The 12,210-nt window shown below is 37.5% G+C and overlaps 1 protein-coding gene across 1 annotated transcript in view; it reads right to left on the bottom strand.

Moving 5' to 3' along the window:
• Positions 1-12,210, bottom strand: part of LOC102162178 (ubiquitin carboxyl-terminal hydrolase 9Y) — a 112,475-nt gene that overhangs the window by 40,992 nt on the left and 59,273 nt on the right. The window contains exons 4-8 of the mRNA XM_085009007.1: positions 11,454-11,584; positions 10,976-11,254; positions 9,825-9,950; positions 8,186-8,311; positions 6,746-6,915 (exon numbers count right to left, since the gene is read on the bottom strand). Of these exons, the coding sequence (XP_084865133.1) occupies positions 6,746-6,915; positions 8,186-8,311; positions 9,825-9,950; positions 10,976-11,254; positions 11,454-11,584 (832 nt within the window). The remainder of the gene's footprint in view (positions 1-6,745; positions 6,916-8,185; positions 8,312-9,824; positions 9,951-10,975; positions 11,255-11,453; positions 11,585-12,210) is intronic.

The following is a 12,210-nucleotide window of genomic DNA, read 5'->3' on the forward strand; positions in this document are numbered from 1 at the left end:
AGAGGCTGTCTCCATGTCGTACATTCGCTGACGCCGTGTCCCTCTCTGATCGGGAAAAAGTGTACACTCCCTGGCCGATTAAGATGTCCATACTACTCAAAGCAATCTAATTTAGAGCAATTTCTATCAAAATCACAATGGCATTCTTACAGAAATATAAAAAATAATCTTAAATTCATATGGAACCACAAAAAACTCCAAATAGGCAAAGAAATTCTGAGTAAAGACAAGGTGAAAGTATTATACTTCTTGCCTTCAAATTACATTATAAAGCTAGAGTAACTAAAATAATACAGCACTGACATAAAGACATATGTTGACATACATATCAACAGAATAGACTACAGAGTCCCCAAATAGAACTCTGCATTTATACTCAGCTGATCTTTGATAAGCGTGCCATGAACACAGAACAGTATCTTCAATAAACAGCATAGAGAGAACTGTTAATCCAGATGCACATGAATCAAAAGACCCTTAGCTCACCTCGTATACAAAACTAATTCAACATGAATTAAAAGTCTTGAACCTCAAACTTGAAATCAAAAAATTACTAGAAGAAAACAGGAAAAAAATGTTTTTGACATTGTTCTAGGCAATTATTTTTTTGGATATGACACCAAAATCAGAAGCAATAAAAGCAAAATTAGATAAATGGGACTGCAATTTATCTGTAGAAAAGAGCTTCTGTACAGCAAAGGAAACAATCAACACAGTGAACAGGTAACCTCTGGGAAGACAGAATATATTTGCAAATGTATATCAGATAAGATGCTTATATATGAAATATGCACAACTCATAATATTTAACAGCAAAATTTTTATTATTTATGTATTTGTTTGATTTTTAGGGCCACACCTGTGGCATACAGAGGTTTCCAGGCTAGGGGTCAAATTGGAGCTACAGCTGCTAGCCTACACCAGAGCCACAGCAACGTGAAATCTGACCTGTGACTGCAACCTACACCACAGCACATGGCAACACTGGATCCTTAACCCACTGAGCGAAGCCAGGGATTGAACCCGCATTCTCATGGATCCTAGTTGGGTTAACCACTGAGCCACAAAGGGAACTCCTGACAGCAAAAAATTTAAACAACCTGAAATAAATTTACCAAGGGCTTGAAGAGACATTTTTTCAGACATACAAATGCTAATAGGTTTATGAAATATGAGCAGCATGAATAATCATCAGAGAATGTAAAATCAAAACCAAAATCGGTTTGTTACCATACCTATCTTCAAAAGTCAGTGGATAACAAGTACTGGCAAGGATGTGGATAAAAGAGAACATTTGAGAGTTCCTGCTGGCCCAGGACTAGTATCCAAGAAGATGTGGGTTCGATCCCTGGCCTCATTCGTGGGTTAAAGATCCAGTATTGCCATGACTGTGGTGCTGTAAGTTGCAGACAGAGCTCAGATTTGGTGTTGCTATAGCTGCAACATAGGCTGGAAGCTGCAGATCCAATGTGACACCTAGCTTGGGAACTTCCCTGGGCCTCAAGTGTGACCCTAAATACAAAAACAAAAAGAAAAAAAAAAAAAGAGAGAGCGAGAGAGAGGAGTTCCTGTCGTGGCTCAGTGGTTAACAAATCCAACTAGGAACCATGAGCTTTTGAGTTCGATCCCTGGCCTTGCTCAGCAGGTTAAGGATCCGGCGTTGCCGTGAGCTGTGGTGTAGGTCACAGATGTGGCTCAGATACTGCGTAGGCCAGCGGCTACAGCTCCGATTAAACCACTAGCCTGGGAATCTCCACATGCCACAGGAGCACCCCCAGAAAAGGCCCCAAAAGACATTAAAAAAAAAAAAGAGAGAGAGAGAGAGAGAGAGAGTGCGCAAGAGAGAACATTTGACACTGTTGGTAGTAACAGAACTTTGAGCATCTGTTAGGTAAAACGTTACGAAGGCTTCTTAGAGGACATAAAATAGAACTACTATATGATCCAGCAGTCTTTGGATATATAGCCAATGGAATAAAGAGCATTTTGAAGAGACATTAATTTTCCCATATTATTATAGTATTATTCACAACAGTCAACACAATCTAAGAGTCTACTGACAAATGCATGGCTGCATAAAGAAAATATGATACACATACGCCGGAGTACTAGTCAGCTACAAAAAAGAAGAAAATCCTGCCATTTGTGACACCATGGATAAACCTGGAGTGCACTGTGCTAAGTGAAGTAAGCCAGACAAGGGAAGACAAACACTGTATAATCTAATGTACACGTGGAATCTTAAAAGGTCCCATTCATATAAGCAGAGATGTTTAAGATGTGGTGGCCACCGACCAGGGGATGAGGAAATGGGAAAATGCTGGCCAAATGGTCTGAAGTTTCAGTTGTGGAGCAAGAATAAATTTTAAAGAAATAATGCACAGTTTGGTAATTATACTTAATAAAATAATGCATTGTGTACTTGAAATTTGCTAACAGAATTGAGTCAAGTTTTCTCACCATGTCAAACCAAAAAAAAAAAAAAAAAAGAAAAAAAACACTAAGGATGTGGGATGAAGAATATATTATTTAGCTTGAATGTGACAATCATTTTATATTATATATATAACAAACATCATCTCCAAAAAACCCCACATTTTACACCTTAAATATACAAATACATATATCTTTTACTTATCACGTGTACCTAAATAAAGCTGAGAAAAAAAAATAGGTCAATATGGAATATTTAAAACTCTATTATTTGCTTTCTCAAAGGAACTTGTTAAAAAATATACCACATCAAAGAAGCTTACTACTAGACATTTTCCATGGTGCCAATTTTAGAACTTGTGAGCCATTTGCAAACCTCTGGGAAAAAAATCACTAGCATGGTAAAGATCTGTATAAGGAATTTAATAACTAATTACATGGTTATATATACTTAAAGTGCAGAAGAAGAATTAAGAAGAAAGAACCGAGAACATGGAAAACACAGAAGTTCCTGTTGTGGCTTAGTAGTAATGAACCTGACTGGTATCATGAGGACGTGGGTTCAACCGCAGCCTCACTCAATGTGTTAAGGATCCAGCATTGCTGTGATCTGTGATGCAGATCATAGACTTGGCCCAGATCCGGAGTTGCTACAGCATAGGTCAGCAGCTACAGCTCCGATTAGCCTGGGAATTTCCATACGCCGAGAGTGTGGCCTGGGAACTTCCATATATGCTGGGAGTGTGGCCCTAAAAAGACAAAAAAAAAAAAAAAAAAAAAAAAGGAACACAGAAAACACATAGAAAAAGCACCAAATACAGTATATATTAATCCAAAGCATGAATAACCATTTTAAAGTCAGTGATCTAAATACACCAAATAAATGATACAGATTAAGGAATAACACCCAGGAATTCCCGCTATGGCTCAATGGTAGAGAACCCGACCAGTATCCATGAGGATGCCTTGCTCAGTGGTTTAAGGATCGATCATTGCTGCAAGCTGAGCAGGTTACAGATGCAGCTCAAATCTGATGTTGTTGCTGCTGTGGTGTAGGCTGGTAGATGCAGCAACTACATATTGCTATCAGAAGACTCAACCTAACGATACAGTCAGGTTAAAATTAATATGCTGGAGAAGACAGTCTATGCTAACACTATTCAAAAAGAACCTGGAGTAGTTCTAACAGAGAATTATAATTTCAGAGTAGACTACAGAGCAAGGGAAGTTATTAGCAATGAATAATGATATAGAGCACAATCTTTACTTTTTACACAGGTTTAAAGTAAGAGAGGCAAAAATTCATTAAGGAATTCATGGAGAAATAGATGAAACTCCTCTATCAGAAATGTATGTTCTTATCAAGCTGATATCAACCATTCAGTAAGACAGACCAATGTCGGAACTCCCGTTGTGGCTCAGTGGTTAACAAATCTGACTAACATCCATGAGGACGCAGGTTTGATCCCTGGCCTTCCTCAGTGGGTTAAGGATCCGGCCTTGCAGTGAGCTGTGGTGTAGGTCACAGACTCAGCTGGGATCCTGTGTTGCTGAGGTTGTCGTGTAGAGTGGCAGCTACAGCTCTGACTCAAACCCTAACTTGAGAATCACCATACGCCACGGGTTCGGCCTTAAAAAGCAAGACTGACCAATCTCTGGACAAAAAACGTATTTTTAAAACAAGAGGTGGGGGAAGGAAGGCTGGGGGTTTGGGATGGAAAGTTGTAAAACTGGGTTTGATGATGGTTTAACAACTATAAATAAAATAAAATACACTGAGTTAAAAAAAATTTAAGAAAGGAAAAAGAACAGAAATCATACAAAGTGTGCTCTCAGATGATAATGGAGTTGAACTACAAAGTCAGTTTAAGAAAAGGAGGCCTGGGAGTTCCCGTCATGGCTCAGTGGTTAACGAATCCGACTAGGAACCATGAGGTGGCGGGTTCAATCCCTGGCTTTGCTCAGTGGGTTAAGGATCCGGCATTGCTGTGAGCTGTGGTGTAGGTTGCAGACACGGCTCGGATCCAGCGTTGCTGTGGCTCTGGTGTAGGTCAGCGGCTACAGCTCCGATCAGACCCCTAGCCTGGGAACCTCCATATACCACGGGAACGGCCCTAGGAGAAAAACAAAGGAAAAAAAAAGAAAGGGAGGCCCGGAAATATCCGAAATATATGAGGAAGAGATTAAACCACATGGTTCTAAATAATACATGGGTCAAAAAAGATGTCTTAAAAAATCATTGTAAACAAAAAACTGAAAATACACCGTATCTAATTTGTAGAGTGCAGCAAAGGCAATGCTAAGAAATTTGTAGCAGCAAATGGACATGTATGAAAAGATCTATAATTATTAATCTGTTTCCTCTTTTTTTTTTTTCTCTCCTTTTTTTAGGGCCACACTGGCTGCATACGGACGTTCCCAGGCTAGGGATTGAATCAGAGCTGCAGCAGCCAGCCTACACCAGTCACAGCAACACAGGATTCAAGCTGTGTGTGCAACCCACACCACAGCTCACAGCAATGCTGGAAATCTTATCACGTGGTATAATATGGAAGAATCTGGAGGACACAATGGTAAAGCAAAACAGGCCAGTCATATAAAGACATACGCTGTTTCATTCATATGAATCTAAAGTAGATCTGACTATCTAAAGCAATCAAAATCATAGAAACAGAATGTAGAGAGGTATTTTCCAAAGTGGAGGGTATAGAGGGAGCAGTGTGGTGAGGTCTGTTGGAAAACTGCTGTACAGCAGGGAACTGACAGAAGACTATAAACCAACTATAATGAAAAAATAAAAACCATTTAAAAAAAAGCAACCAATATTGTTAACATGTCAACACTACCCAAAGCAATCCACAGATTTAATACTAACTCCCTAACACATCCTCAAAAGAACTGAGAACTGGAACTCAAAAAAGGAGTCTGTGTTTCCAAAAACGACCACAGTGGCACTATTCACAACAGCCAAGGGAAGAAAAAATTATGTCCACCAACAGATGAATGCCTAAACAAAAAAAGGGATGTATACAGACAATGAAATACCATTCAGCAACAAAAATAAAGGAGATTCTTCAATGTGCCACATGTATTAACTTTGAGTTTATGCTAGGTGAAACAACCAAAACACAAGAGGAGTAAGACTGTGATTCCATTTACATAAGGTACTGACCAACAGGCCAATTCACAGAGACAGAATGTAAATTAGAAGTAACCCGTGCCAGAGAGGTTTGGGAATTGGGAGTAGGTTACTGCTTTAAAAAGTGTGTTTGGGGGAGTTTCATCGTGGCTCAGCAGAAGCAAACCTGACTAGTATCCATGAGGATGTAGGTTTGATCCCTGGCCTCACACACTGGGTTAAGGATCTGGCGTTGCTGTGAGCTGTGGTATAGGTCACAGACGAGGCTCACATCTAGCACGGCTGTGGCTGTGGTGTAGGCTGGCAGCTACAGCCCCAATTTGATCCCTAGTTGGGAACTTCCATATGCTGTAGGTGTGGCCCTAAAAAGCACCCCCCCCCAAATAATAACACGTACACACACACACACACACACACACACGTAAAAATACACATGTATGTATATATAAATATGTATATTATATATATGTACATATAAATACATATAAATATAAAATACATATACATATAAATACATATAAATATAAAAATACATATCTATATCTGTATCTGTGTCTGTATCTATATGGGTGATGCAAAATTTAGGAATGGTGATGACTGCCAAACCCTGTAAATGATTTTTTTCTAAACCAGGGCCGCATTTGCAGCATATGGAGGTTTCCAGGCTGGGGTCAAATCAGACTGCTGCTGCTGCCAGTCTATGCCACAGCCACAGCCACAGCAACGCAGGATCTAAACTGCCTCAGTGAGTGAGGCCGAGGATCGAACTCTCATTCTCATGGTTACTATTCGGGCTCCTTAACAGCTGAGCCACAAGAGGAACTACCCCAAACACTGTAAATTTCTTAACACCACTGAACTGTTCACTTAAAAGTCATTAAAATGTCAATTTTTTATTATAAATAATCACATATTTTATCACAGTTAAAAAATAGTGGAAGGAAAAACCAACACTGGCATTTTCCAGAGAGGAAAACACATTTAGGTTAGGAGAATTATTCAATACATGTTTCCTGAATATCAAAGTGTTACAGAGACAAGTAAAAGGTTTCCTTACTTGACTTCTGAGATAACTGTGATCAAAATTCATTCATGTTTGCCTAAAGAATAAAGTCAGCTTTCTGTCAAAAAAAAAAACAAAAACAAAAACAAAAACAAAAACAAAAAACTTACTTGCTGGGACAGTGCAATAATAAGTTAATGACAAATGTCTGCCAGGACTTTTCTTTACTAAGAGCATCCAGGGCTGTTGGAATTAGAGCAAAACATAATGTCATCACTTCCAATGCTTCACAGCAAACCTGTTCATCTTCCATGTCTGGTCCTTTGCTTGCATTAATGCTCTGTAAAATTAAGATGAGGAATAAATTACAAGTGCTACATTTAGGAAAAATTCCCAAACCTTCTAGTTAGTATTTAAAACTTACCTACACTCACTCAAGACCATTTGTTTTCAGCCGGTAGCTTATGAGACCCTTTGGAATATACCGCAAAGGGGATTTAAGGAGCATGCTCAGTAAGCGCTTATCTCTCTGGATACGGGTATTATATTTCTGCATCTATCATGATTCCCTTTTAAAGTATAATTCCAGCACTGCACTTGGTTTTTTGATTAGTTTTACTGTTTTGCTTCTCTAAAATGTCATTTTATTAAAAAAGCAATTAACTTACATAAATGTCGAGGAAGGTTATGAAAGACTTTTCCAACCTCAAATAAATTCAACTCAGTAGCTAATAATTTTTTCTCTGCCTCCACTTATCAAAAAATAAAATTTGTATAATATACGTCTGGAACAGAATAGTCATTAAAATACTCCAAAAAGGGAAGCCGTACAATTCCATTATCCACTTTCTTCTTTTAAACATACAGAAGTGACTACTGGAGATAAGTATACAGGATAGAAAATCGACAAGCTAAACAAAGCCTCATTTCTGCAAATAATTTGCTAATTAAATGAGGAGCAGGGATAGGAGTTCCTGCTGTGCTTCAGTAGGTTAAGAATCCACTTGCAATGGTTCAGATGCTTGTGGAGGCCCAGGTTTGATTCCCAGCCCAGTGCAGTTGGTAAAAGGATCCAGTGGCACTACCAGAGCTGTGGCCAGATTCAGTCACAGATCTGGGAATTTCCACATTCTACAGGTGTGGCCATAAAATAAATTTTTAAAAAATGAGAAGCAGGGACAATACCTAAATTGTGGAAAGTGTTTCTGCTTTTGAGTGTTATAAAAGAGGCAAGTAAAATACTTGGATGTCATGATTCCATACCAGTTACCAAGATCTACATGGGACAAAGAAGTTGAAGAAAGAAGGATAATTAAAGGAAACTGAGAAAAATGCCAATTCTTTCCAGCACAATTTTATCTTAGCTTCTAATTCAACCCAGCGAGAAGTTTAAAAATATTTTAGAAAAGCTGTCTTACCATGATGCCCTAAGGCAGTTTATTTTCAAAATAAAATTGTATATATTCTTACCTTAACCACAGCCATAAATTTATTTTAAACCACTAGATATAAGAGACATGATTTCTAAAGATGGCAGACAAGATGAAATTTTAGTCATATGCACAATTAATGCGCACATAAAATAAACATGCTTCCGTAATAACTCTTACCATCTCATAAATTTTAGTGATTTCTTCATTAGGGCTAAATATTAGCTCTAATGCCCCACATCCTGATGCCCAGATGATTTTTTGTATGGCTCTAAGTACACAAATATCAGGCATATATCTTGAAGCCTGGAAGAAAATGAGTAGTTAAAAAGTGCTGATGGAATAACAGAGTGAATAATAAAAAAATCAAAACTTTAAAAAAAATTATGACAGCAGTAAAAATGGCAGTAAAGTAAATATGCTCTATGCTTTAAGATATCATTTTCTGTATCTTCATATCAAGTCATAAACTATATGTAGATGAAGCAAAGACATATTTACCATTAAAAAAACAGGTTCACTATGAAGTATGCTTCAGGTTATCATGTTAAGATCTACTCTGGCTCCAACACTTTTCATAAGAATTTTACAAAGACAGAAACTAAATTATTCAATCATTCCATTCCTACATGTTATTCAGAAATTAGAAAATATAAGCCAAAGAAGCACCTGTGATTTATTGAGGAATTTTCAAAATAGCTCTATTCCGCTTAGTAAAAAAATTAGAAATAAACACAAACGTCCATCAACAGAACATAAAATGCAGTATTATTCAAAATGGATAAACTATTTATACATAATGAACACTGATAAATTTCTAAACTATGCTTACTGAAACAATACAGACACAAGAGATATATAATACAATTTTATATGCGTAAAATTCTTAAAACTGACAACTACTCTACAGGGGTAAAAACAGAACAGTAAATGCCTGGAGACAGGAAGAAAAAACTTAGGGGCTGACAGAAATAATGCTTCTTGACTGTATCATTGGTTTAAACATTACGTCAAATTCAGCATGTTTTATTTTGATCTAGCTTATACAGTTTAAATTATAGCTCAAAAAGCTATTTAGGAGTTCCCATTGTGAAACAAATCCGACCAGTATCCAGAAGGATGCGATTCTATCCCTGGCCTTGCTCAGTGGGTTGCTGCTGGGAGCTGTGGTGTACGTCATAGACAGCTTGTTGCTGTTGCTGTGGTGTAGGCCAGAAGCTACAGCTCCGATTTGACCCTTAGCCTGGGAACTTCCATATGCCACAGGTGCAACCCTAGAAAGCAACAACAACAACAAAAAAGCTTTTAAAAAGATTTAGGAGTTCCCGTCATGGCTCAGTGGTTAAGGAATCCGACCAGGAACCATGAGGTGGCGGGTTTGATCCCTGGCCTTGCTCAGTGGGTTAACGATCCGGCGTTGCTGTGAGCTGTGGTGTAGGTTGCAGACGCAACTCAGATCCCGCATTGCTGTGGCTCTGGCATAGGCTGGTGGCTACAGCTCTGATTAGACCCCTAGCCTGGGAGCCTCCAAATGCCTCAGGAGTGGCCCAAGAAATGGCAAAAAGACAAAAAAACTAAAAAATAAAAAAAAATTTAAAAAAATAAAAAGATTAGTACTTTTTAAAGTACTAATATCTGCAGATATTAAGTACAAATTTAATAAATTTCAGCTAAAATAAGACAGACTCTAAAGCAACAATCTCTGCACATTTGACCTCAGACTGTGATAACTATTATTTATGAATAGGTAGAGATTGTGTCAAGAGTAATAAAAACATAAACCACACAGGTCCCAGAAAGTTCAAAGTTGAATACAGACCTCATCAGATATTTGCTGAGCAAGACGTATTGATATGTTTCTAAGCATGCACTCAGATGATGGATTAGGAATGCTCTGAAGGGCATTTTGTAGCACCACTGCTTGATCATGAGTAACTTGGTTAATCTGAAAAAAAGTTAACTTATTTTTATTTAGAGTAAAAAAACCTGTACACAACTAAACTTCAAAAACACATGGAATTCCCGTGCGGCTCAGTGGAAATTAATCTTACCAGTATCCATGAGGATGCAGGTTCCATCCCTGGCCTCATTCAGTGGCTTAAGGGTCCAAAGTTGCTGTGAGCTGTGGCGTAGGTTGCAAATGGTGCTCAGATCCAGCATTGCTGTGGCTGTGGCGTAGGCCAGCAGCTGTAGCTCCAATTCAACCCCTAGCCTGGGAACCTCCATATGCTACAGGTGTGGCCCTAAAAAGACAAAAAACGAAAACAAAAACAAAAACAAAAAAACCCTAGCATAATGACTTTTCTTTTAAACAAAACCCACAATACTATTTTTCCACCTAAAAAACTTAGTAACTATAAATATCAAACATCTAGTAATTACTTAAATTACCCTGATTAAGAACCAGTCCATTTCTAAGGAAAACAAAAACTGTATCCCTAAGCCATTTTAATCTTTAACAATCTTACAAAGTTACCAGTTACTATGTAAATAAATACTCAGTTTTAATGAGAATTGGATGCCACATACAACCTTTGCATCAACACTCTGCATATCCTGAGGACACCTGGGGATTGTGCTTTAAGGATGCTACTATGGGTAAAGAGAGAGTCTGTGTTAGTCTACAGGTATTGTGGTCATGGTGGGAAAAGAGGTGGACAACATGCCAAATAAATCTGTTTTATAACTACCTGTCTTTACATGTCTTTCAGGTATGAATTAACACAAGATTCAACTGAAGTATTTGTGAGCATTAAAGCAACAGAAAGGCCAAAAAAAAAAAAAAAAAGAGAGAGAGAGAAATTGAATGAGGTAACCTCTGAAGTGAGTGTAATCAGAACAGAATATTTATATTTCAATACAAATATAATTTAATAGAATGAACTGAACATGCATTCTCTTAAGTCATAGAAGATATTAACTTTAAAAAATTAAATATTAACCACAAAACTTATTTTAAAAATTTATTACCGGAGTTACAGGATCTGCACCATCTACAACTGGATGACAAGCTTCTGCTACAGCTCGAACATGGCCATAGCCTATAGCAGTTAGCAAGAGTTTGGCTATTTTAAGACCACTAAGGTAAGCACCCCTTCGTGTTTCGGTATCTGTATTTGGCAGAAAGTTATTTCTTGTCAGCATACTATACACAAGGCGTAAGCCACCACTTTTCAAGAAGTGATACTGAAAGTCAGAGGAGTCATCTGCCAAAGGTGTACCAGCAGGCATTAACAAGGCATAAACTACCTGGAAAAAAACAACAACAACAAAACGGTTGGGTTGCAGTAGACACTGTATTACAGATGTTAAAAACTGACTTATGACTTCTATTTCCCTTATTATTGTTAAGAAATTCTTAACTATTTCAAAAGATTACACATGATCATATTACTACACGATGTAAAAAGTTTGATTTTGAAAACAAACAAACAAAAAAAACCCTAACCTCTGTTAGGTATAGGACTTGGGAAGCAGAAGGACCAAAGAAAAGTGAATCAATAGACTGTCCAAGGTTATTTTCTCCAAGTTTTGCCTGGTCCAAACAAATAGCTCTTAATTTTTCTACTGTTGTGCTATCTGGAAAAAAAAAAAAAAAGACACAGACTGAAGTAAAATATAACTCATTACATTGTTAATATTTCATGTTTAATACAATAAAGAGTACTAAGTATGAAACATCATCTATAAATTCGATTAAACTGAGGTGGCAGTTCAAATGTTACATGCTGTAATAAGATTTGGACAAATCTGGACTCTTTAGCTGTCAACCCAACATAGGAAGGGAACAACAGTTCCCTATCCAGAGACTTCAAATCAACATGTCCTCCTTCATCCACTGAAGACAAGAAAAACAAACAAAAACCCCACAACACTGGAAAGGAAATAGTACTTGCTATTTTTCAGCTTTATTAAAAATCCTGAGTTTCAAGTACACCTTCAAAAGAAAATGGCAAAAACCCAGTGATTTCCTAATGTACTTAAAATAAGAAAAGCTATTAACTTTTTGCTGTATCTTAAATATGCAAAGCTTTTAAAAAAAAAATGACAATGAATACTACAGAGCCTAGAGAAACTCCTAACAAAAAGGAACTCAAAGATCTGCTGAAATTTACAGATGATGATGGTTAAGATGTACAAGATTTAGCGGGAGCAGAACTATGAATCTTAAAAAAGGTACAGCAGTTTTACAACAGGTACCAGTT

The sequence above is a fragment of the Sus scrofa genome, chromosome Y (genome assembly GCF_054392235.1).
Source record: "Sus scrofa isolate SSC_HxYL_T2T_F1_AM1 chromosome Y, Sscrofa_HxYL_maternal_Yorkshire_Landrace_v2.0, whole genome shotgun sequence".
Lineage (NCBI taxonomy): Eukaryota > Metazoa > Chordata > Mammalia > Artiodactyla > Suidae > Sus > Sus scrofa.